The 23,662-nt window shown below is 44.4% G+C and overlaps 1 protein-coding gene and 1 long non-coding RNA gene across 42 annotated transcripts in view; one reads left to right on the top strand and one right to left on the bottom strand.

The window, feature by feature from the left end:
• The window catches only part of LOC121468114 (uncharacterized), a 299,333-nt gene extending 279,584 nt beyond the window's left edge, over window positions 1-19,749 (bottom strand). For 39 of the 41 annotated variants that reach the window (XR_012052925.1, XR_012052924.1, XR_012052918.1 and 36 more), the window contains exons 1-3: window positions 19,365-19,749; window positions 17,245-17,355; window positions 10,707-10,757 (exon numbers count right to left, since the gene is read on the bottom strand). Coding sequence is in view for 5 of the 41 variants with exons in the window: in XM_072922143.1 (XP_072778244.1) it covers window positions 10,707-10,757; window positions 17,245-17,318 (125 nt within the window). In the remaining 36 variants the exon portion in view is untranslated. The other 2 variants (XR_005978109.2, XR_012052913.1) reach the window with 2 other exon arrangements.
• A 277-nt stretch (window positions 19,750-20,026) lies between these two features.
• On the top strand, window positions 20,027-20,433 carry LOC140681769 (uncharacterized). The gene is made up of 2 exons (XR_012052945.1): window positions 20,027-20,160; window positions 20,279-20,433. It is a non-coding gene; the product is annotated as an uncharacterized lncRNA (long non-coding RNA).
• The last annotated feature ends 3,229 nt before the right edge of the window (window positions 20,434-23,662 follow it).

Below are 23,662 nucleotides of genomic sequence, written 5' to 3'. Positions count from 1 at the left end.
GTTGCACAGAAACCCATGTGGGAAGAGGTGTTTTTTCAGCTCACGTACCAGAGGATATGGTGTTCCCTGTCCCTCAAACCCAACACTTTGTCATGTACCCCAGACAATGTCACCACACTTGGGAGCTGCTTTTGCTGACTAGGACATAAGGATCCAGAGACCGCCACACCCCAGAAAGCCAAACCAGCACTATGGGGTACATCTGCCATGCAGATGGAAGGTACAAATGCTCTTCATAGTGATTTTCTTGGACATTCACTCTCACAGATTTTGAGCAGTCTTTTTTTTTAAATTTTGTTTTCCCTATAGTCATTTGAAGGTGAAATGCACCTCTCACTAAACCTATTCCAGGGGGATTTGTGATCTGATTGTGCATTTGTTCTACAAATGAGTCCTACCCTAGCCTGCCAGTCATTCCCTTTGCATAATTTCCACAAAAGCCTGAGGGACTTTTTCATGAAAGAGGACTTGAGGGTCAAGTACACTTTAGAAGATATTCTTCTTTTTTTTTTTTCCTTTTTTGTGTTTCAAAGTAAACTTAAACAGCTTTAAAACTGCTCCATATTCCCAAACTGAGATTAGAGCCAGGCACAAAAGAGCAAATTGTGGCCCAGGTTTTCAGTGTCTGAGGTTTGTTTTCAACAAGTAAAGGGACCACTCACTGCTCTTAGACTCAGCACCAAATTTCCACTGCTATCAGTATGCCTGGATTGAGGGTGTGAGGCTCCTAAAAGAATTTTAGCCAAGTCAAATATTCAAAAGCTCTGTCATCAACCAGACTGCTCTCTGAGAATAGCAGGAAGAAATTAAATTGCACACTGTAAAAATGTTAGCAACTACATTTCATTTTTGAAAAGCCAATTTATTTGTCCTGAAATAAGGAGTTGATTATATCTCTTATTACTCTTACAAGAGCTTGATATATCACAAAGTGGAAGAGTTACAACATGTACCAACTCTCAACCAGGAAAAATGAACCTGATTCATAATTCACTTTGAGAATGTCTAGTTAGTCAATCAAGTGATTTGTAATCATAAAGGCTGCCAGGAATTGAATGAATAATGGACTGTACTAAAATCCTCAGATTTTCTAGTATTCTTATCTCATTATGTGACTTCTATTGCTATTTCTGATACTTATCTCTCTTTCAGCAGAATAAATTAAACTATTCATATATACTGAAAAGAATATATTTGACTATTTAATAAATAAATTGAATGACCACTCAACGTAGCAACTGAATGTGAGGTTTTTCTCCGCAGAAGCTAAATCTTTAGGAAGTGAAGCTTGAACAGAAAAAAAAAAACTTTTCCCTTCCCCCTCTCCCCAGCAATTTTTCCTCTTGAAAGGATTTTTGGAGTAATCAATCCTACCATATATCGTATTGTTACAGTACAATTTCTCAAGTTGTTTTATAACCATGGAAATTACATAATTCATATAGTGTGGCTTTTTTAAAAGAGCAACTGCTTTACCATCTTTCTGTAGCCGAGAAACATCTTTTCATTGTATGATTATTTAATACGGAATGACATCCAAATGACATCTGTATTTTTATCACAGACCGACAGAATCAGATAGATAGTTGTAGACAGAGATGGAAACAAGACACAACCACCTTAAATATGAAACTGTGCTGAAGATGCAGTATAATATGTGTTAATCATATTCAGAAGCGCAGATTTTTAATATTTAGTTTCTCTTCCAGGCTTTTGCTGCAAAACTGAACTTCTGAGCCATGCAGCTAGAATTACTTAGGAAGTCCCTTAATTGCAGTTTCTCTTACATTGAAATTTTAATTCATTGTTTGCTATACTATTCCTTGTTATCTCATGCATTTCTAAATATGTGTTTTCAATATCCTGACAACTGAATCAGGCAATTTTTGAGTGATTGGTGCACCCATGCTGTGAGATGCTTTATTCTTGGCCTCTTTCCCTACCTAAAAGCAAGTCCATTGACAGACAATTGTCTCTTGTCAGTTTGTACTGATATAAATTTTTTTCATGTGAGAATGAACAGTTAAGTGATAAATTTTAATGTATTATATATTTTGATGTTATTTTAGCCAGAAGGATTTTAAGAAATTTACTTTATTGATCATCTAGATGAAAGACTTACACCTCCCTATGAACTCAAAGGTCATTTAAAGAAAAAAAAAAAAAACACACAGAGAACATGGAGACGGTTCATCAAGCAGTGAAATGCAACTTATCCCACTCTAAAAAGTGGTAATGGGAAAAAAAACCAGTTATTTCTGGAAGTTTTGGATCAAGCTTAGGAATAAACTTGACTTTAGAAAAACAGAATGTAATTAGTTAAAATGAGTTATAGCCATGGTGTTGTTCTTATTGTTGTGGGCATTCCTATGTTATTTTATAATGATTGCAAGGGATCACTGCATGTATTTGAAACCTTCTCTAAAGCTGTTGTCATTCCTAACAGGCAGCATCAAATCAAACGTAAACTACAACTGAACCATGAGCAAAACTCATGTTTTGGGACATTTTTTTATTTCCAGTGAAAACATAGCATTCCAGTCTCTGGAAATGCTCACAGACCAGACAGGGTGCCATTGTGACAGTGGATGAAGAAAGAAATTTGAAAACCAAAATGGCAACTTTGGAAAGATAATTTTGACTCAGTTAGAAAAGCTGAGGAAAACTACAAAAAGCACCATAAAGTCTTGGGTAATTTTCTTTTTACTATCCAAATGTTAGAGAAGAACATGAAAACATTACTCAGAAGATAAACACAGTTTTGATTGAGAAGTGTTAGAGTTAACTTTAATGTCTTTTCTAACTGATAAAATAATTTCAAAAATTATTTACAATCCACAGATGATGGAGTGCACAAGGTCAAGGTATGTTGTTGGTGCAGTGTGCAGTGTAGACTAAACCTATGCATTTTTCCAACTAATGTCACTGTTAGTGTTTCTAGCTGAAGGAGTCCCATAGCAGTTAGTCAAGAAAGTTCATGCTGAGCTCTTTAAAAAGAGTGTCTGACAAGGATCATTTTCTAGTCACAAGCTCATGAATATGTGTAATGGTTGGCATGTTAAAAATCACTGAATTTTGGAATGAGAAAAATCATACTTCCCTTCTAGAGCCGTGATCTCTACCAATACACAATTATGATTTACTAGTGATGGTCTTCTTGATATATTGGAATACAGTAAAGCTGAAAAGCTGATTAGAACCATAATTGCATTTTTTTTAACTTCCTTTAACATGGTATAAACTGAAAGAAGTTCTGGTGCAGCAAATTTTAACAGCTATGTAAAGCACTGGAACTATCTAATATCCCACCATTTTCAGTATGTTCCCTGTGATCTTAGTAATGAGCCGCTAGTGTGGTAAGCCACATACTTTTTACTCACTTGGAAAAAATGAATTATCAATACAGCAACGGCTGTAAAATACGAAGCAAGAAAGACCTACTCATTCATTTGGAGTTTTAATTCACACTTGCTGTGGAAAAGCAGAAACTTGTTATTCACTGAATGCTAAGTTCTAACCAAATAGATTAAATTACGGTATTCTTTCCATGCTTCTGCAAACAGCAAAATTTTGATCCGCAATATAGCAACACCTAATTCATGGAGGTGAATTTTATTGCTGCTGGTTTAAAGCTTCATAATAGGAGAAGTAAATGGGTAAGCAAGAGATCTACTCCCAAATGCTGTTCAGAAGTGCATGAGTGTTAACCACTTCTACGAATTTCTAGATGAATTTAAAACAAATACATTTAATGGAGGAAAAAATCAAATTACTTGCTAGGAGAACATATTTCCAGAGAAATAATGGTGTCCAGTTTTTGGGTACCTTGGGATACCCTGGTATTTTTTTCTAACCCTTCACCTGGCTATTTGAGCTAAATGACTTAGAGTTGAGCTGAGATCAGCAGGATTGATGCCCTTTAGCACCTAACTTCCAGCTTTCACGTATCCAGCAGTTCCCTACCTATGTTCACATACAGCTATGGATGCATGGCCTTCAGTAATGCAGGGGGAGAAAAGTTACTCCCTGCTGCTACAGGGAAAAAAATAATAGTTACTCCCTGCTACAAGGGAAAAATTATCAGAGCTCTGGCTACATTTTTACCTTTCCATTCAGGATCTTTTCTTTTGTATTTTCCACAAGTTGGGTCAGGGTCTTATAGTTGCCTTCTATAAAATGTACAGACCTGTCTCAGCAAGGCAAAATCCTCATTGTGTCAATCAGAGGGGACTTCTTTGTTTCTCTTCCTCACAGGTTTGTTTTTCTTTATATCTGATGATTCAGGCTGACCAAAGCCAATATTTGCATCTTGTAAAACTGCAGGGTTTCATCACTACTAAGAGCAAGTCCAATACTCTTAAAACTTGTGAGCCAGCGCACTTAACGCAGTCAAAAATTACCTTGACTAAAAGATTCAATTCTAAAACAGCTGGTCTCACCTTTGTCATGAGTCCCCTATAAATATGAATTTTAAGTGACAGATGAGACCTCAGGATTGCTCTAATAAAGTGTTTTGATGGGCCCTTAAAATGTCTGTTTTCAGAAATGCACTGAAATTGCAGTTGCTCCTGTAGAAGTCAATGTTATAAGAGACTGACACAAAAATTGGATGTGACCAGAGTTAAATCCAGTGTTTGTATTTAACCCAGCAAACCCTAGGAAACAATCAACTTGTGCTTTCTTAGCATAAAGATTTCATACTTTAATGAAAAGAATGTTTGACAAACATGGTATTCATCACTACTTCTCCACTTTTTCTTAGCTTACTCCACTTTTTCCTTAGCTTAGGCGTGAGGGAGAAAAGTCTTTGGGAGCAGTCTCTTCCAAATTAGCTAAACGGGAATATAGTATTATATACATATATATATTTATATACATATATATATGCTATAGTGTGTATATATATATATATATATATATATATATATATATATGCTATAGTATTTTACATATATATATACATGCTGAAGTACAGCCAATTAGAGTCCCACAAGACCGCAAAACCCCATGTGGGCAGAGTCCAAGCAAAACTCTACTTATGTGCAAATCCAGCATTGGCATAGGTCTGTTTTGTCCAAAAATGAGCCAGTCCCAGGGTCACATCTGTAAACCGTGTGTGGTCTGTATGCGCCAGAACTGCAGGATGAAGCATGCAGATTCCAGCACATCTGCCCTGTGAATGCCAGAAATGGCAACTGAGGTTTTTAAAAGAGCATCTTAGCAGATAGAGTGGGTGCATCATAGAGTGGCTTTTTCCCACTCTAGTCTGTTTTTCTCCCTGGTGGGGAGTCCTTCTTCACACAAACTTCCCGCAATCAATAGAGTGGCAGCCCTAAATGTATAGTTAGTGTGTGTGATGGTCATACAGCTGTCCCTTCAGTAGGCATTAATCCTACATTCAGAACTATGCGAGAGGTTAATGTTTGCTAATCTAACAGGTTCTGTTTCCAACTCTGAAGGGATGAAAGGATGTGAGCTTGACTTAAGCATTTTAAATTTGGTCTGCAATGGATTCTGCCTGTTCTATTAAAAACTGGAGGGATAGGGTTGGAAATCTGTCTCTGTTCCTAACTCAGTCTTTACAAACCAAGAATATTGTTATCATTATTAATCAAGAGCATAACTTTCCTTATTGCCTAGCAAAGGAGCAGAAGGATTCCCCTGTGTAAGCTGAAAAGGATTGGCAAGGAGAAAGGGGCAGAGGGAATGAGAGCATTTGCTTCCAAGCAAGACAAACACTGCCCTGAGAGGCAAGCCTCCCTGGGGCTTGGCTATCCAAGCAGGAAGAATGTGAACTGTTGCATTTTGTGCCTTTATTTTCAAAGTTACTTGACAGTGAAAAGCTATCAGGAGTGGGAATGCCTGGCAAAGAGGGTCTGTATTAAGTGAGAAAAGTGAGGGTCCCTGTTACACCACAGAAGCCTTTGAAGAAAAGTTTGCAGCATTCCCCAGGATATCAGCATTTCCTAGGCTGCCATGCCTGGAGGCAGCCACCCTTGTCCCTCTGCAGGCTAACCCACACTGCAGGGTTTCCCCAGACAAAATAGGGATTTCAAGGGATTACCAGGAGTGAAAACCTGAATTAACTCTTTATGACTACTTTTAAAGTTCCTTTGAAACCTGCCAGGTAGAGAAGGGTATGTTAGACTTGACAGACCACAGAGGGGTCTCATGCAAGAAAACACAAGAACATTACAGGCAGGGCAAAGCATATTTCTTGTGGGATAACAAGGAAATCGTGCTTTGACACTAGTACTGGTATTTGGATCTCACCTGAAATTACAGAAAATTTAAAAAGAACGTAGTAGGCTAACATCCTCTGAGAGAGCAGGGGAAAATAATAGCAGGGCTGTAACTTCAAAATTTCCCAGACTTTCTATGCAGTGGATCTGTACTATCTAGTACAATAAATTTACTGTCCCTTTGAAAGTAGCTGTTGAGCTACACTCATCACAAGTTAGATACAGAGGTAAAATTAACATTTTTCTGCTCTCAATGATATCCAAAAGTGCTGGGTTTGTACAACACAGCTGTCCACAAGCCCAAGCAGTAAAGACAGTAATCTGTGATAACATTACTTTTTACTATTGCATTAGGAACAGCTAAAGTTTAACTTGTGAAGACTAAATCAATACAGTATTTAGAAAGCATTGTGGAAACAAATAGAAGAGCACAGCTGACCAACACTGCTGCAGGTAAAGTAGGTCTGAAAAGAGCAGTGCTGTAGTCAGAGTAGCAGCAGCAGATCTCGTTCTCTCCCCTCATGGTTCCACAATCTGCACTAAAAGGAGTGCCCAGCTCCCTTTTGTCACCACAGTCCAGCACTTCAAGGCCTGATTTTTTTATCCGATTATCCTGAAAACATGCAGATTCATTGATCTGGGAGATTCCAGTCCCATCCACCCCCACAGACTAGCAACTCCAGGACCTGACATAAACTGCATTTTATTTCAATATCCCAGATAGGTAAATGGATGGAAAATAGATTAGATGTAGGTGGTCTGGTGATTTTAAGAAAGAATGAACCTTGAAGTTTATGCAATCCTCCTGTAATTCCTACTCCTGCTGTTTAGCATGAACAGAACATTTCTCTGTGACATCAAATGTTCACTACTCACATCCAATGCTTGTTGAAATTGCTCATGAGACAAAGCAACTCCCACCAGGACATGATAACCTTTTTTTTCTAAAGGGAAGTGGTGAAAGGAGGAAAAATGGACTCACTTAAGGAATTAGTGGGTCTATAGCAAAAGGAAGAAACTTCTTTACAGCTTCCCTGGGACTTCAGGATTTTGTGTTTCTATTTTTACAAGAATGGGCTGATTTGTCTTAGGTTGTTACTGTCTATTACTGCTGAAGTCCTAGAGAAAGGTGGGAAGCAGAGAATTCTGGCAATCTGCCTAAAGAGAAATCAATGAAACAAATTAATCCTTCGCAGGCTGCAATGACACAGTAATCCATCACTCAGAGGTGCTTTTATACACGAAATCAGAGAGCAGAGGAAAGAGCCCTGGGGGACATCACAGGCAACAACTTACAACAATACTGGGAAAATACTAAGGAATCAGTTTATTTAAAGAGGATAGATTTCAGCTGATTGCCTGTTTAGTTTTAGAGATATTTTTCTTCATGCTGCTGCAAAGCGCAGACACCAGGTGCACTGATCCTTACCCACCTTTTCAGCTCCATGGGATACATGTGAGGCAGGGTCGGAGGGGAGGTTGAGGGCAAGGACTAGCCCACTATTTGCGTCATCAATTGTCACCGGTTGTGAGGGCAGAGAGGCTGAGCAGAATTAGACCCGCTGTCCCCCCCACCCGCCCCCCATCCTCTCACCCTTTTACCGGTCCCCTTTTAGAGAAACGCATGCGGAGCAAAGATACGGATTTGTCGATGCCATCGACAGGTACTTAAAAATCACTTCGTGTTATCCAGAAGTATACCTTCCCCTGGGAGCGACACCTGCTGCCGCTCACGGGTGCCGGCTCAATAAAACAAAAACAAAAACAAAAACAAAAACAAAAACAAAAACAAAAACAAAAACAAAAACAAAAACAAAAACAAAAACAAAAACAAAAACAAAACCACACGTGGTGTGGCGGCGTGGTCCGACTTCCCCACCCTCGCTGTTTTTTTCTCCTCGTGTGAATGTGACTCCTGTTTCGAAAATGGGGCAGGATCGGAAGCATCACCCATCCCTCAGGGCGCCCCCCCGAAGGCGGTGGGAGACAGACAACACGCTGGAAAATCAGCGGAAAACTCGTGAAATGGCTAATCTGCCGAAACTCGGCCACCGGGGCGCTCTCAGGAGGAGCGCTCCTTTATTTTAATTTTTCGCTCCTCCCATGCTAAGGGCAAAAAGGTAATTTTGATAGCCTGCTTCCAAGTCGGCTTCTCTACCTTGCACACTTTAGGACTCATGTTTTATTCCTACTTTGAAAAGGTTGATGAGGTAAGGATCCAGTGATACTGCTGATGTCGGGAGAAATGCAGATTGGGGAACCTAAATGCTTCAAACAGACATGAGTCTAAACATGGAAATCGCCGTTGATGCAGTCAGTCTGTTCCTAAGAAAGTGAAGAAGCACCGAATTAAATTGCCAAGAAAGGAAAACAAAAGTTTCTACAGTGTAACTACATTACTTCACCTATCCTATTACCTTTCAGATGACATCTTGAAAGAAGGCAGAATTAATACAACCTCTAAATTGAAAAATTTGCTGTGTTTAGGCCAGTAAATCTGGACTGATTTTAAAAGGCTTTTTCATCCTCCGAATCAAATGGAATCATTGTTAATTAGATGTTTTTTGTTAACAATGTCGTTATTCCCTTCATTAGATACACACTTAGTGAACTTCTTAGCATCTGGACCATCAGTTTTGGGGCGGGGGAGGCTGGGTTTTTTTTTTTTTTGGTTGGTTGGTTTTTGGTGGGGGGGGGGGGCGGTAGTTCAGGCTGAAGAGGATTCCACTCTTGTACTCTTATTTTTATTTTCTGGGCGTATGTCATTCATTTTGCTCATTGGAATGCCTCTTATGGAGATTTCTAGAGGTTATCAGTATATTCCTGAAGGGTCTGTGCCAAGAGGGAGCCTCGAGGTCCTACTCTCCCGGGAGGAAGCCTGTCAGTGTTCTCCGCTGGGATGGCAAGCATTCCCAACCAGGACAGGCGTAGTTCGGAGTGCTGATCCCCTTCAAAGGGTCACTGAGGCACTCTCGCCCTTCTGGAGACACCACCAAAGGGAGACGTAAGTTTGGAGGAGAGGAGGAGGAAAAAGAGTAATGGTATTTCCACCTGGTAGCTCGGGAAGTTGGCAAACAAAAGAAAACCCGCAGGTCCAGCAACTCGGGCTCTCCAGCTGGTAGCGGGGGCATTTCTCTGACTGGGCGTTTGTTACAGGTGTGCTTTCTGCCTCCCGGCAGACCTGAAGGGAGGAGATTTATCCATCTGCCCCTGCTAGCTCTCGGCGCTTAGCAGCCTGCAGCAAAGCCCAGGCGTGACGAAAAGAACACGAGCGGCACCCCCGTTTGCGATAGGACGGGAGATTATCAGCCCGCGGTACGGACGATGCTAAGGGGCTCCGCAGTTTATTGACGGAGGAGCGCGGAGACACGCTGGCTGAGCTAACCCTTTCCTGGGCTGGCAGGAGAAACCAGGGGCGTACTGTTTAATTATGTAGAGCCTAATAGCAGGTGGGGTTTTGCCACGTGTTTTGCTTCTAAACCTGCGACCTCTTCAGATTCTCCCCGGGAACGCTGCGTGCCATTTAAGCCTGTCTTCATCCTACTTAGACAGATTCAACCGTGCGCTTCATGTGTCTCTCTCCCTATATTGGCTCCAAATAAACGGATCATGAATGTAAAACTATCCCCCCAAGACATATGACTAAGAATTGTCAAGGAGACTTTGGTCCACTATCTATGTCTATTATGCCAGTCACTCATCATGATCCCTTGTGGTGTGTCATACGTCATGATGACACTGATTTATGACACAGTTTAATGTTATTCGGGGATGCTCCGGCATAACACAGGATCCTGCCTCCACCCCTCACTTTTGTAGCTAGTTACAAATGCACCCTTTACAACGTCTCCAAAGGATCATTGCACAGCCTAAATTAAAAGTCATCATCCTAGATGCTTTCTGGTCAAATGTGCACAACTCGAGGTTTCTAGATATTTTCCTGTTTAGGAGTTGTTTTGCCAGTCGTCTCTGCCTAGTTTTTGCCTCGTATCCTTCAGCGACTGTCTTGACCCTCCCTCCACTCCAGCCTGGGGCTAAAAGGCAGTTCCAGCTTATCTCGGGGACCTCTGCCTCCAGCCTTGTTTTAGGCATTCGGCACTCCTGACATTAAACTGGAAAAGATACCTAAAGATGCCTGTCCACGCATGAGCTATCTATTCCCCTCGTGGGAGAAAGTAAGAATCTCCATGCTGAGCGCAGGCGGGAGAGGCCAGTGGGCGGCCGGAGTGCGGCGAGAAGCGGGGGTGGGTGAGGACGCAAATTCGCCTCTCGCTACCTCCATGCATACTCAGCAAGGGGAAAACCCCGAGCTCTGAGGCTATGCGTAGCAGCATGTGGGGGTCGGTGCAACCTCTGGGCTCTGTCTGCGGGGCTGCAGAAGGGGTGCGAACAATAGCGACTGCAACACCTGCGACCCACCATGGCAGTGGAATATGTACAGTAATATGGAGTAGTTGCTCTTACCGCTTCCAGAGGGAGCTCAAAGCTGGAAAATCAAGGTTAGAATCCTCCAAACTGTAAACATTTTCCACAGGGCACGTTCACAGTGCAAGCAGATAGACAGGGAGAAAAGAGAGAGAGAAAGAGAGAGAATTCTTCGTTTGTCTCAAAAGGGACCTTAAGATTCATTTAACATCACATGATTAGGGATAAAGAGTCTGTCAACGTGTAATCATCTGTTTAGCTACAGACACGGGGCTGAAAAACTTTTACCTGTGCACGGTGGGAAGAAACACGAGGGTGGTGCAGGGATCCGAGGCGCAATAATTAATTCATTGCAGATCACAGGGCTCTTTAGCAAGTACATAAACTCTCTCTGGAAATAGGGATCTATTTATGCACGTCCACGCAAGGATCTCACGCGTGTTGTGATGGAAGTTGTTTGGCTGCCTGTGAGAACTGGTATCTCACCAGTCTCCAGGATTTCGGGGCTTGGGCTCGTGTGATATGCCCCAGCGTCAGCCTCTAGCATGGGACGTTCACCTTGCTCTGTATGTTTTCCCTCCATGTGATTCCACGCGTGTTTGTGTCACACAATATTAAATGCAGACAATCCCACTCGGCGGTTCACAGCTCACCAGCGGCTGACACTAAAAATTTAATGCTGACTTGGAAATGCCACACACAACTTATGAAGTGTGACAAGCGTGCAAGAGTGGCTGGGATTTGGGTCTGGTCAGAGAGATTATTCCATAGGGCGCTGAGCCAGACCAGTGCTCAAGAGGTAAAAACCTACCTTCACCCTCATCCTCACCCTCATACTCCTCAGCCTCATCCTCCAGCTGCTGTGCCCACCCCGTGCCCAGCCTGAATCTCAGCTCACACGCACAAACACTCGCACGAGCGATACCTGCCTCCTGTTCTACCCAGGAGGAACTTCCCCGCTCACCATCTCTCCTCCCACACTCTTTCCCCGGGAAGGTTCCCTGCCCCTTCGGTCCCCAGGACTCCGTAGAGTGTCACAATCTGCATATAAACCACCGGGAACAAGCGACAGGTTCGTTCGCTTCCAGGAAAACAAAAAAGGGAAAATATATAGATGAAGCCAATTTTATTGCTCTGTTAGCAGCGACACAGCCCGTACTTGTAAAAGGCGGGGGGAAAGAAGACATTGCGTTACAGAGTCACCACCACCCCCCTGACAAGTCATTAAGCCTCTAACCCCCCACCGCCCCCGCAATTAATGGCACCTCGCGAGGGTGCTGCTCACACTCAAATAGGACTGAAAATTGAGGGATCCTATTGATTCCCAGCGGGTGCCCGGGATGGGGAGTTCCACTCAGACGGCTCCGAAAGTGTCGCAGGTCCGGGGCCAGCTAGAGAAGCGGAGAGGAGCAGAGGCGGGAGGGCGGAGTGGTTCGAAGCGGCGCGGAGGGAGTGCGCGCCCGCGAAGCGGCCAGGGGCGGATGGCGACGGAAAGCCGCTTCGACCTGGGTATGACCCTCGGTGCGCGACGCCTGCTTGGGCTGCCAAAGCTTTTTCCTTTCTCTGCTTTTTCCCCTGAATTCCTCACCCCTCACTGGTGTCTTGACCCACAGCACAGTCCAGCAAACAATTCTGTTTATGTCCTTTACAATAGCAATTCTATGCGGTACAATGCGACACATACAGCAATGAATATGCATAGAGAACTGCGAGGGGACGTGAATGCGTACGGCGAAATGCTACCTTCCCTACCTGTCCCTTTTTTAGCTACTTTGAACAAAAGGCGTCGCAGATGCGTTTTGTGGCACTGAATTAATTCGGGATATTTGGTACACAAACTTAGCGAGCCCAAAGGAGATTAATTTTCCAGAGTAATCCAATTAAATGATTTTTAAACTAATCTTTTTGGGGGAAAAAAATAGTGCAAGGCTAAAGAGGAAAATCGGTTTTATGACAGTGATTTATTGCACCAGTTTGGTCTACAGAAAGATGCTATCCTTTATTTTCCCTCCCACTGTGAAGTCGCAAATATACATGTATATATGACTGAATTTATTTTATTTTATTTTATTTTATTTTATTTTATTTTATTTTATTTTATTTTATTTTATTTTATTTTATTTTATTTTATTTTATTTTATTTTATTTTATTTTATTTCTATTTTATGGAAAGAGTACCATCCAGGCGAAAATCTTGCCCTTAAGGTCCAAAGGAAGAGAGTTTGGTTGTTCTTAGACTTTTTAAAGGGCTAAAGGGAGTATCTTAGACTTTTTAAAGAGCTAATAGATTTATGGTCTCTTTTCCGACGCCCATCCAGAGTAATTAGCACATATGTTCTAAATAGATGATAGTTTTGTGAGCAATAAAGCTATTATCCGTCGCTAGAGCTGACAGTTCCTCCAAATAAGCTCCAACCGGCAGGTAATTGGAGAAGTCATTTCAGTTTCATTGTCTGCAATTAGTCCTGCTAAACTATTACACCCAAACTACCTGGTTTGATGTTTATTTATTCAGTTCTATTTGCATTTACAAATGTTTACTAAGTCACGCTTAACTTTTTCAGGAGAAAAGCATCTCTGGGGCTTCTTGGGGCTTGGGGGGCGGGGGCGGTAGGGACGGAGGTTGAGGGGGTTTTGTTAAGGTTTTTTCTCCTTTTGCATGCAGGACAGCAACTCTTTCAGTAGTGCTGGAGGGTTCAGCCGTGTACCTGTCCGCTCTGCTGAGCCGAGGAGATAAAACTGTATTTTCCTGACCGGTGCAACCAAGACAGCAGTGAGGGCAGTGGGGAGGAAGGAGATGGGCAATTCTGCTAAGGAGAGGAAAAAAAAAAAAAAAAAAAAAAAAAGAGAGAGAGAAAGAAAAAAAAAATCCACATTTTCCACCTGAGCTCTGCCTCTGTGTCTGTGTGTGTGGTGTGTGTGTGAGTGTCTGTGCGTGTGAGTGTGTGAGTGTGAATGTGTGTGTGTCCCTAGCCGTGCCTGGGGACATAGTGTCTCCCTGCCCTTTTCTATGGCATTTGAGAATAGGGAAACATCTGTGGGTCGAGGGAGCCTTTTTCTGTCCACCTCCCACAACTGCCGTCTCCTCGGGGGCGAAAAAATTAAACAAGGCGATGGGGGCTGAGGACTTGTGCACAGTGAGTGGAAAAAATGTGTTAAACATCAGTTTGACGCCCCATCGGAGCTTCAAAATATACACCGCCTGGATTTCTTCTACTTAATTTAATTCTTATTGGACTGTGTTTCTTCTCGCCATCTATTTACCAGAAGTTCCAGCAAAACGTACCTCGAGAGAGAAGGAGGGAGGTGACAAACGATGGCGGGGGGAGAACTTCATTTGAACCTCCAGACTTAAGCAGGTATTTAGCAGGGAGGTACTCCAAGGAGTTTGAAGTAAGTCTCTTAAGTCATAAATTCTGCCCAGGACTTGAGCTGCTCCTGGAGTGGAAAAGATTTGTGTACCGGGATGGGAACTTGTAACCTTAGCAACAAAGTAGTCACATGAAGGAATTTACAGCAAAAGCATCCCAAACTGAGAAAGAAACGCCAATTTTTGAGCTGCTAGGAAGCAAGAGATAGTGCCCTGGATTGAGCCTCTAGAGGAAAACTTCTTCTATTTGACAGAACTCCCCAAGTTTGCCCACCTCTATTTTTTTTTCATTAACGCATGCAAAAAAAAAAAAAAAAAAAAAAAAACCACCCAAAAGCAGAAACACAAGCCTTTGGCAAGAGGATTCCCAGGAACCTGCGCACACCTCCGTCGGTGCCTGACCGATGTGCGGAGTTGGTCGCCCACCACAGGGCGACTGTTTCTTGGGGTTACCCACTCCCGGCGGCCGGGACTGTCTTTCAGTCCAGGTATCCGCAATAAGTGAAAATTACGAAAATCCAGGAGTCTGAGGCTGAGAGGAAAAATAGTGTCTGGTCGATTCTCCGTGTTACAACTCCGAGCATCACTCGTCAAAAAAGGTCCTCACAGCTCGGGCACCGGGGAGGGGTGTCTGAGATGCTGGTCGCTCCCCACCCCCAGACCACCTGGTCCCAGGCAGGAACACCCTGGCGCGGGGGCGAAGGGAGGAGGGACAGGGCATGCCTGTGTCTCCGCCGAGTCGCAGGGTGCGCACATAGCAGGATTCAGCTACAGAGGGCTGCTCACGCTGGTCCTTGTCTGGCGCACTCAAGGGCACGCACCCCTTCGGCCAGGCAGCCTAGCGCAAAAGCATTTTCGCAGCTCCCAGAGCACACATACAGTTGTTTTTTGTTGGGTGGCTTGTGGGTTGTTTTTTTTTCTTTTTTCATTTTCCATTACGAGCGATTAGATGGTGTCTATTCAAAGTTGCTGATCCAGAGAGAAAATAGGAGTAGATAAAAGGAGATTTCAAGAGACCTCCTCGTCCCTTTCACACCAACCTGAGCCCCAGAATAGCCAAGGATCAACTCGGACAAAAGCCCTTTCCCTTTCAGCTTCAGAAGATTCTGTGGAAGGGGTTAACAATAAAACATATAACTCTAGACCCGTTTGATAGGATCAGGCAATTTTGTGTAACTTATTAACGACACTGTTGGATATGTCTGGGTTTAACCCCTAGAAACGTGTGAAGAATTATATTTTTTTAAAAATATTCAAAAGCCTTTGTGAGGTAAAAAAAAAAAAAAAAAAAAAAAAAAAAAAGTAGCAGTCATTTATAGCTTTTGCATTGAGCTGGAGTGATCTACTGTGTTTATTCTGTTTCGTTTAAACTTTATTGAAAGCGCACCCCCGTCCTCCCCACGCAGACAGAATATGCCGTAATAAACATATCTTGCTCCTGACAGTTCCAATAGAAATTCTAAGGTTTATTACTCAGATCAATTTCTAATGAATAAATATGATTATATCGCTACTACTCTAGCATTGCTGAGTATTTCCCAGCAAACATACTTTTGCACAGTTTTATCTCGGATGCAGGGGAGAAAGTGACATTAAAGAATTAAACATCTTGGAGCCGGTCTCTGGTCTCTGGAAAGTCCTGCTCAAATCTACTCCTGACTAACTAATGCCCTCAGTAAAAGAAAAAATGGAATATCTGACAGGTAACTGTTAAGGAAATTATTATATACTGCCGTCGACAGCGTAGTCAGGACAATCTCAGGACTTTACACACTCGTTTCCAAACGTCAGCTTTTCGCCAAAATCTCCAGCCCAATTCAGAATCATAAAAACACCAAATTCAGCCCTAACAGAAGCTGAAAGCACAAAACACAGTCAGAGCTGTTCAGCGCAAAGCGTTATGCTTGTGGTTTTCGTAAAATTTTGTTTCTCTTGGCTTCAGCGCTCTAATCACCGTAGCTTTATTTGTGCCGAATATAAATATTTGGTCCTGGATTCATGAGTGTGTTGAAAAGTATTCGCAGATTTTCCTTATACAGGAAGGTTTGATCTGCATTCAAAGGTCATCAGTTTCTGTCCGTGAAGCTCTACTTGGGAATTGCTATGCTTCTTTGTGCTGTTAGAAAAGTGGCCTTCGCTTTGTGTGCCTTCTCTCCCGTCCTCTCACAGACACCTTTTCTGTGTCGTGTGGTTGTTGGTTGGGATTCTGTGATTTTTAGTTTTGCTTTTGGTTTTGTTTTTACTTCTAGGCACAAGTTTTTTTGGTGTTTTTTTTTTTGTTTTGTTTTTTTTTTTCTTTTTTTCATTTGGGAAAAAAGGCTGACTGACGGGTGCTCAGGCGTTTTTGTAGGGATAACGAGTGCCTGCTTTCTGGTTGTCACTGGAGCCCGGTACTTTTGAGCGCTAACAAATGACAAACCCCGGCTCGGCGCGGACCCGCTGCCGGGGAAGCTGCGGGAACGGCAGATTGCCTTCTCGAGGGCGTGGCGGGGGGAGTTGCGAGGGCCGCTCTCACACTGCTTTTTTGCCAATCCCGTCTGAAATAATTCCAGGGAAGCAGGCGGTGTGTGCGAAAGGGAAGGGCGGTCGCGCCTCTGGGTTAAACACACGCAGAAGGCGAGGAAAAGTGGGCACACCTCGGCGGGGTGGGACACACAACACCCCATGGGCTGCCAGACCCACTACGATGAGCAGCAGCTCTGGATACCGTGGTGATGTCAGCTGTGACCCCAAGATGATGTTTCACAGAAGAGCTGGGGGAAAAGAGTACGCTCCAAAGAGTGGCGGTTCTGTTGGGGGTTTTTTAATAAGTAAATAAAGAAGGTTATGCATGATGGCGTGGCTCGGGGCATGTGCGGCCGACGGGCGGAGGGGGAGCTGAGCAGGGAAAGGTGGAGGGCCTTGTTTCCCAAGCCCAGTCGCCTTCGGTGGGACGTACTGAAACGTCCTGGGCGACGGGCTAGGGTGACTGTGACAGGGATACCAGGAGCTAGGAGACACCCACCCGGAACGTCTAGGGTGGGATGGGCAAACCCTCGGCGTCGGGCTTCCTTTAGAAAGCGAGCAGGGCTGGCACAAAGCGTCCCAGAGTGCGTCCTTCAGGACAGCTGCGGGTGGGTGCTGCAGGAGGCAGCGAACGAGCAGCATAGACCGCCCGGGAGGAGCTAGCCCCACTTATTCACGTCTCCCCGCGGTGATGCCACTCACCGGAGACCACCTGCCCAGGACAGGGGGTGACCGCACGGCTCCTCCAGAAGCACCACCTCCCGCGCACACACCATATGTTGCGTTCCTCAAAAACTTAGTTATCCTTCAGGTCTGGCTTGGGTGAAGGCAGGAAAAAGGAAGGAAAAAAGAAAGAGAGAAAAAACACAAATGGAGAGGCAAATGCTGTGAGGAAAAGCCCCGGCATTGCTGATGGGAAATGAGGCCTGGCTAGGCATCACCAGTTGTGGAGGCCTGGAACAGCACTACCACCCCCAGCCTGGCTCGGGGGGTGCCTGGGGAGCAGCGGGGCTGGAATGCACAGTGACGACTGGGGAGTCCGGGTGTGACCATTCACATCCGCTTTGCAATAGGCCCGGCCCAGGAGAGAGGCCACCCGAAGAACCCCAACCGAGAGAGGACGGTGGTGCTGGGGGAAACCCCAGTACAACACTCTGGTTTTACAGTTTGTAGGTGTCCACAGGTCAGAACTGAGGACAACCAAATGCACAAAAAATTGAATGCAAGAATGAATTCTTTTTTGTAGGTCAAAGCTGTTCACTGCACCCTGTGTAAGTGTGCACATACTGTCTTCCATCCACGCCACTCCATAGGTGTGTGCATTTATATGTGTATATAGGTATGTATGTCCCCGTGTGTGTGAGTACCTTTTTAAATGTGTGTGTCTGTGTGTGTGTGTATATATATATATATATATATATATAGTTCCTTGTGGAGCTTGGCAGCTGAAGAAGGTACTTATTTGTTTAGGAAAACATAGGCTATGTATCCGAGCTCAAAATAATAATACGATCAACTGGGTTTTATATTATACTATAACCCCTCAACCCGCCTCCCTCCCTGACAGAAACAGCCTGTAAAAGTTGTCACCACTAATCTCCAGAGGAACTTTTTCTTTCTGCAGGGGACGAGAGAGGAGCCATTGCCATTCCGGGTTGTGTTACACGAAGGAGGAGACGGGGGTGGAGAAGAGAGATACAGAGCGGAGAGGAAAAAAACAAACAAATAAAAACAGCCAAAACCACACCCTAAAGCTCCCAAAACTCTCCCACCTTCAGATCCCAGCCTTGGACCCTTGCCTGGGGAAAGTAGCATTTAGTATGACAGAGGGAAAATTAAGTCTCCAAGTTCCCAGCTCCACCTCCTTTACACATTCCAGATCCACGGAGGTTAAAAACGGAATCAAAGTTCATTTCCCAATTAAATGTGAGTTGTGACCGTTTTAAAGTATCCCTGTAATTTGTCAAGGAGAGGAAATGCCTCTCGTCGCCTGAACTGTGCTTTAACCTGGTCAACACGGGCATGAAACTTTTATTGATGGGTACCCAGAGTCTCGTCTCCCCTCCCCAACAGGCTACTGCACAGCCACAGGACGTCGGAGATAGGTTTTAACTCGGGACTCCTGCAAATTTCACCGGCCCTTCACCCATCGGTTATTTCTACAAACCACGTTTAGAAATTGCTTTCCCTCAGCACAGAGCGAATGAAAACCACCAAGCGTTTCCAGCCAGACGAAGGGAAAAAATTTCTCCCCATCGCACTACCCCCGCTGCCCAGACCAGCGCAGTCTGAGCATGTTTAGGCTCCCTCTGTATTACAATTGTGCCCAGCCTGGCTGGGAAACATCTGATTACTGCCCCTGTAATCTGTTGACACTATCACCCAGATAAACAAGCTGCCATCGATCTTTTCATTAGGTGATCAAATAACAAACAAAGCAGGTGAAAGAGAAGAACGTTGGAATGCTTGCACGTCCCCAGCCCGGCGCCCTGCGGCTGCAGCTGGTCCTGGGACCTGAGATCGGTGCCTGCGTGGGTCACCTCTGTGAGACACGCGCGTTATCTGGGGAGGGGAGCAGTGGAAATTCCCACACAGGTTTCTACAGGGGGAAAGGGGAACGGAAGGGAGGAGGGAGAAAAAATCTCGGACAGAATGAGGACCAGGCGCCTTTCACTCCTCCCAAATGCCGGGATGCCCAAATGACGCCAGGGGAGGAGGTGGCCCGGGGGGGCAGGATTGGGAAAGGTCTCCCTGCCAAGTGTCGTGGCCTCACTCCCCTCCCTCTGTCCCGAAACCACCCGAGGAAGGAAGCGGCGACTTGCCTGGGGTGGCCCGGGAAGTCAGGGCCGTCGGCAGGGTGCCCGGTCCGGGAGGAGCTGGGCTGCGGCTGCTGGGTCCGTCCACCTTCTCTCAGGCTTTCTGTCTGTGTCTGTGTCTGTGTCTCTGCCTCTGTCTCTCTCTCTCTCTCTCTCTCTCTCTCTCTCTCCCTCTCTCTCTCTCTCCCTCTCTCTCTCTCTCTCTCTCTCTCTCCCCCCCCCCCCCCACCCGCTCCGTGCCTTGCTCTGCCTCTTTTACTCCCTGTCTCTTCACAGTCTGGGGAGTAAAATCTAGATGATACACATACGGAGCTTGCTTTTTTGTCCTGTTTAATCTTATTCGTTTCACCTTTTCACTGATCAAGAGACAGGACGGAGACTTTATTTGGAAAGAGCGAGAGAGAGGAAAGAAGCCTACTGTTGCATAGTCAATAACATCCTTTTTATCAATGCAACATACAACAGAGACGGCTTGGCCAAGGGCCTCATTGAAAATCTCTTCATTATTTCGGGACAAAATCAAGCATTTATTCTGATCTTAGAAATGATGAAGGAATCTTTTCTTCAAGAGGCTCCCAGCCTCAGATTTCAGAGTTGACAGGGAAAGAAAAAAAAATATAATGATCACTATACATCAAATTTGAGGGGCTTGGTTTTTTCTCTCTACGTTTAATTAAAGCAACATCACTTTGCAAAAATAAATAATAACAATAAAACTTCTGTCACCTTTTTAATTCACTTTCCTTCCACAGGTTTTCCATCCAGATTCTAATCTGATTCTGATTATAAACTTTAATGGGAGGTAAGAGAAATATATAGTGGCGAGTAGAGGGGCCTGGGGTGTTAGTTTTGGTGGGATTTTTTATTGCGGGGAGAAGCTGTTCAGTTTTTACAGTCTGCTTCTTCTTTGTCACATTCAGTCTTTCGAACCTAAGGCAAATTTCAGATCGCTGACAAAAGGGAAGCTGCCGATAAGGCTGGCTTGTGAGAGAGACAGAAATTGAAAAGAAGAAGGTCTTCTCCGCAGTTTAGTTTTCTATTTAAAATAAATTATTAAAAAAAAAAAAAGGAGAAATGCCTTTTTTGTAAAATCGGGGATGGGGTGAAGGCCGCAGAATGGCTTCCCGGGCTCCCCCGGGCCGACGGCTCCGTGCCCACTAGATGGCAGCCGGAGCCAGCGATTCCTGCTCGCCGGGCCGCGGAGGGGAGCGCAGGGGCAGGAGGGGGACCGACACCCCACCTCCCCCCCGCGCATCCTCCCCACCCACGTGGAGCAACTCACTTAGGGAGAGCAGCAGACCCTGGGGAGGGGATGAAGGGAAGGACATTGCGTGCAGGGCCGTTGGGGTTTTTCTGACTGCTCACACACTCCCAAAATAAAACTGAAGGGTAGGGGTGAAACCCCCGCGAGAAGCGTGGAACCCTGCGGGGTTGCAGGTGGACATGTTAGGTGAGGAATGAGGGGTGAGGGGCGAGGGACAGGCTGCAAAAATAGCCCGAAGTGGGATGGGAACATATGGGGATTTGAATATGTGTGTGGACTCGAGCGCGTGTGTGTGTGCAGGGTTGTGCATATACGGGTGCCTGCTCCTCCGTGCAGCGCGCGTCTTTCCTGCTCATCATTAAAACCCCTGGAGTGGCTTTTGCAACGGGAAAGTGGAAGGCAAATTCCTATTTCAGATCTGTAGGAGAAAAAAAAAAAGATAAAAAAAAAAAAAACAAACAAACAAACAAAAAAAATCCCCCCCCCCCCAAAAAAAAAGAAAACCCACACAAAATAACCCCCAACCCACACTAACTTTTCACAGGGAGCCCATATCGTGTCCTTTTATATGCACCTTTCTACCTATCACAATGCATCCTCCTCTGTGTGCTGGGGTGGGGGGTAGAGGGGCCATAGATGACCCATACTACTCAGGTCTCAAAGTAAATAGCAGCACAGGGGGTTCTCAGTGTAAACTGTCTTGTCAGAAGAATCTCCTCTCTCTCTACCCTTCCTCTCTCCCTCCCTTCCTCCCCCCTCCCTTCTCCCCTCCCTTCCCCATCCCATCCAGTAGGTAGCAGAGAATATTTTTTTAATTTAAATTTTTAAAAATTAAGAGAAAGAAAGAAAAAGAGAGAGAGAGAGAAAGAGAGAAAGAGAAAGAGAAAGAGAAAGAGAAAGAGAAAGAGAAAGAGGAAGAGGAAGAGGAAGAGGAAGAGGAAGAGGAAGAGGAAGAGGAAGAGGAAGAGGAAGAGGAAGAGGAAGAGGAAGAGGAAGAGGAAGAGGAAGAGGAAGAGGAAGAGGAAGAGAAAGAGAAAGAGAAAGAGAAAGAGAAAGAGAAAGAGAAAGAGAAAGAGAAAGAGAAAGAGAAAGAGAAAGAGAAAGAGAAAGAGAAGAAAAGGAAAGAAAGAAAGAAAGAAAGAAAGAAAGAAAGAAAGAAAGAAAGAAAGAAAGAAAGAAAGAAAGAAAGAAAGAAAGAAAGAAAGAAAGAAAGAAAGAAAGAAAGAAAGAAAGAAAGAAAGAAAGAAAGAAAGAAAGAAAGAAAGAAAGAAAGAAAGAAAGAAAGAAAGAAAGAAAGAAAGAAAGAAAGAAAGAAAGAAAGAAAGAAAGAAAGAAAGAAAGAAAGAAAGAAAGAAAGAAAGAAAGAAAGAAAGAAAGAAAGAAAGAAAGAAAGAAAGAAAGAAAGAAAGAAAGAAAGAAAGAAAGAAAGAAAGAAAGAAAGAAAGAAAGAAAGAAAGAAAGAAAGAAAGAAAGAAAGAAAGAAAGAAAGAAAGAAAGAAAGAAAGAAAGAAAGAAAGAAAGAAAGAAAGAAAGAAAGAAAGAAAGAAAGAAAGAAAGAAAGAAAGAAAGAAAGAAAGAAAGAAAGAAAGAAAGAAAGAAAGAAAGAAAGAAAGAAAGAAAGAAAGAAAGAAAGAAAGAAAGAAAGAAAGAAAGAAAGAAAGAAAGAAAGAAAGAGAAAAGCGCGGAGGGGGTGGGAGCTGGGGGGGTAACCAATGGAGTGAAGGAGGCTTGGCTAACCTTAGCCTCCCAATTTCTCTCCCCCCAGTTCAGGGCTCTGACCAGTCAGTCGCCTTTGATTATCAGTTGCCAGCAGCCCTTCTCTTGGGTCCTTGACACGAGCTCCATATAAGGCAGCTATCTCCATAGAAACGTGTCAGTTTCAATAGTAGTGTCAAAGTTCACTATATACAGACATTCGCGCAGATCCCCCTTTCGGAAACATTGCTTCGCTAGGCTTACCGTTTAAACGCATTCATTTTTTGGGTCTCTCTCTCTCTCTCCCTCTCTCTCCCTCTCTCCCCCTCTCTCCCTCTCACCCCCCCCTTCTCTTTCTTGCATATTCTATTAGTTGTGTGCCCCCCCTTCATCTCCCTCTTCTCCTTCCTTTTCTTCTTTTTTCCACCCTTCCTCCTTGTGTCTTTCGCTTCATTCCTGCAGGAGAAGCGGAGAGAGGTGAAACTGAAAAAAAAAAAAAACCAAACTCGGAAAGAAAGAAAGAAAAAAGGGGGAAAGGAGAGAGAGAGAAACAGGGGGGAGGGGGAAAGTCCGGAGAGAGAGAGAACGCGTTCACATCCTAATACTGTTATTATTTTAACCATTCTTGCCAATTTTTTAATTTTGGGGGTGGGCTTCTCTTCTGGGTGATGAGTTTTTACACGAAATTTTTTTTTTTAAGCAACTAAACAAACAAACAAAAAGAATCTTTTTGGGACTATTTCCACCGATTTTCTTCCTTTTTTTTTCCTCGTAACCAGTATCGTGCGCTCTCACAGAAGAACACCGAAACGGCAAGAAAGAGAAGAGGATTTATTTACCGACCTACTTTGGATCTCTCTTTTTCCTGCAAGTGTCATTATTATTCCCGTTCTCTATTTTTACACTTCGCCGTGAATTCGTCTCCTCTGCGAATTTAGTCACATCCGATTTTTTTCTGCGATTTAAAAAAAAAAAAAAAAAAAAAAAAAAAAAAGGCGAGAGAGAGCGCGAGCGAGCGAGAGAGACAGAGAGCGAGAGAGAGCAGCTCGGGAGAGAAAGAGCAGCGACCGGCAACCTCCTCCTCCTCCTCCTTCCCTGCCGCCGCGACAGGAGATCAAACTGCCTCAGCTCCCTGCCCGCCTCCGCCGCGCTCCCCGGCTCCACCGCCCTGAATGGCTGACGGCGCACTGCCCTGGACCTGGCCCCCGGACACCTCCATACTCTGATCGCCGGCGAGCGGCTCCTCTCTCGACCTCCCGCCTCCCCGAGAGCCCACACCGGCACCGGCGGCAGCGACAGCGGCAGCAGCCACCGCGGGAGCGGCGGCGGCCGAGCCCCGGCGGCG

This window comes from Taeniopygia guttata, chromosome Z (genome assembly GCF_048771995.1).
Source record: "Taeniopygia guttata chromosome Z, bTaeGut7.mat, whole genome shotgun sequence".
Taxonomy (NCBI): Eukaryota; Metazoa; Chordata; class Aves; order Passeriformes; family Estrildidae; genus Taeniopygia; species Taeniopygia guttata.
Note: the sequence above shows the minus strand (reverse complement) of the source record. Positions and strands in the feature narration are given on the sequence as shown.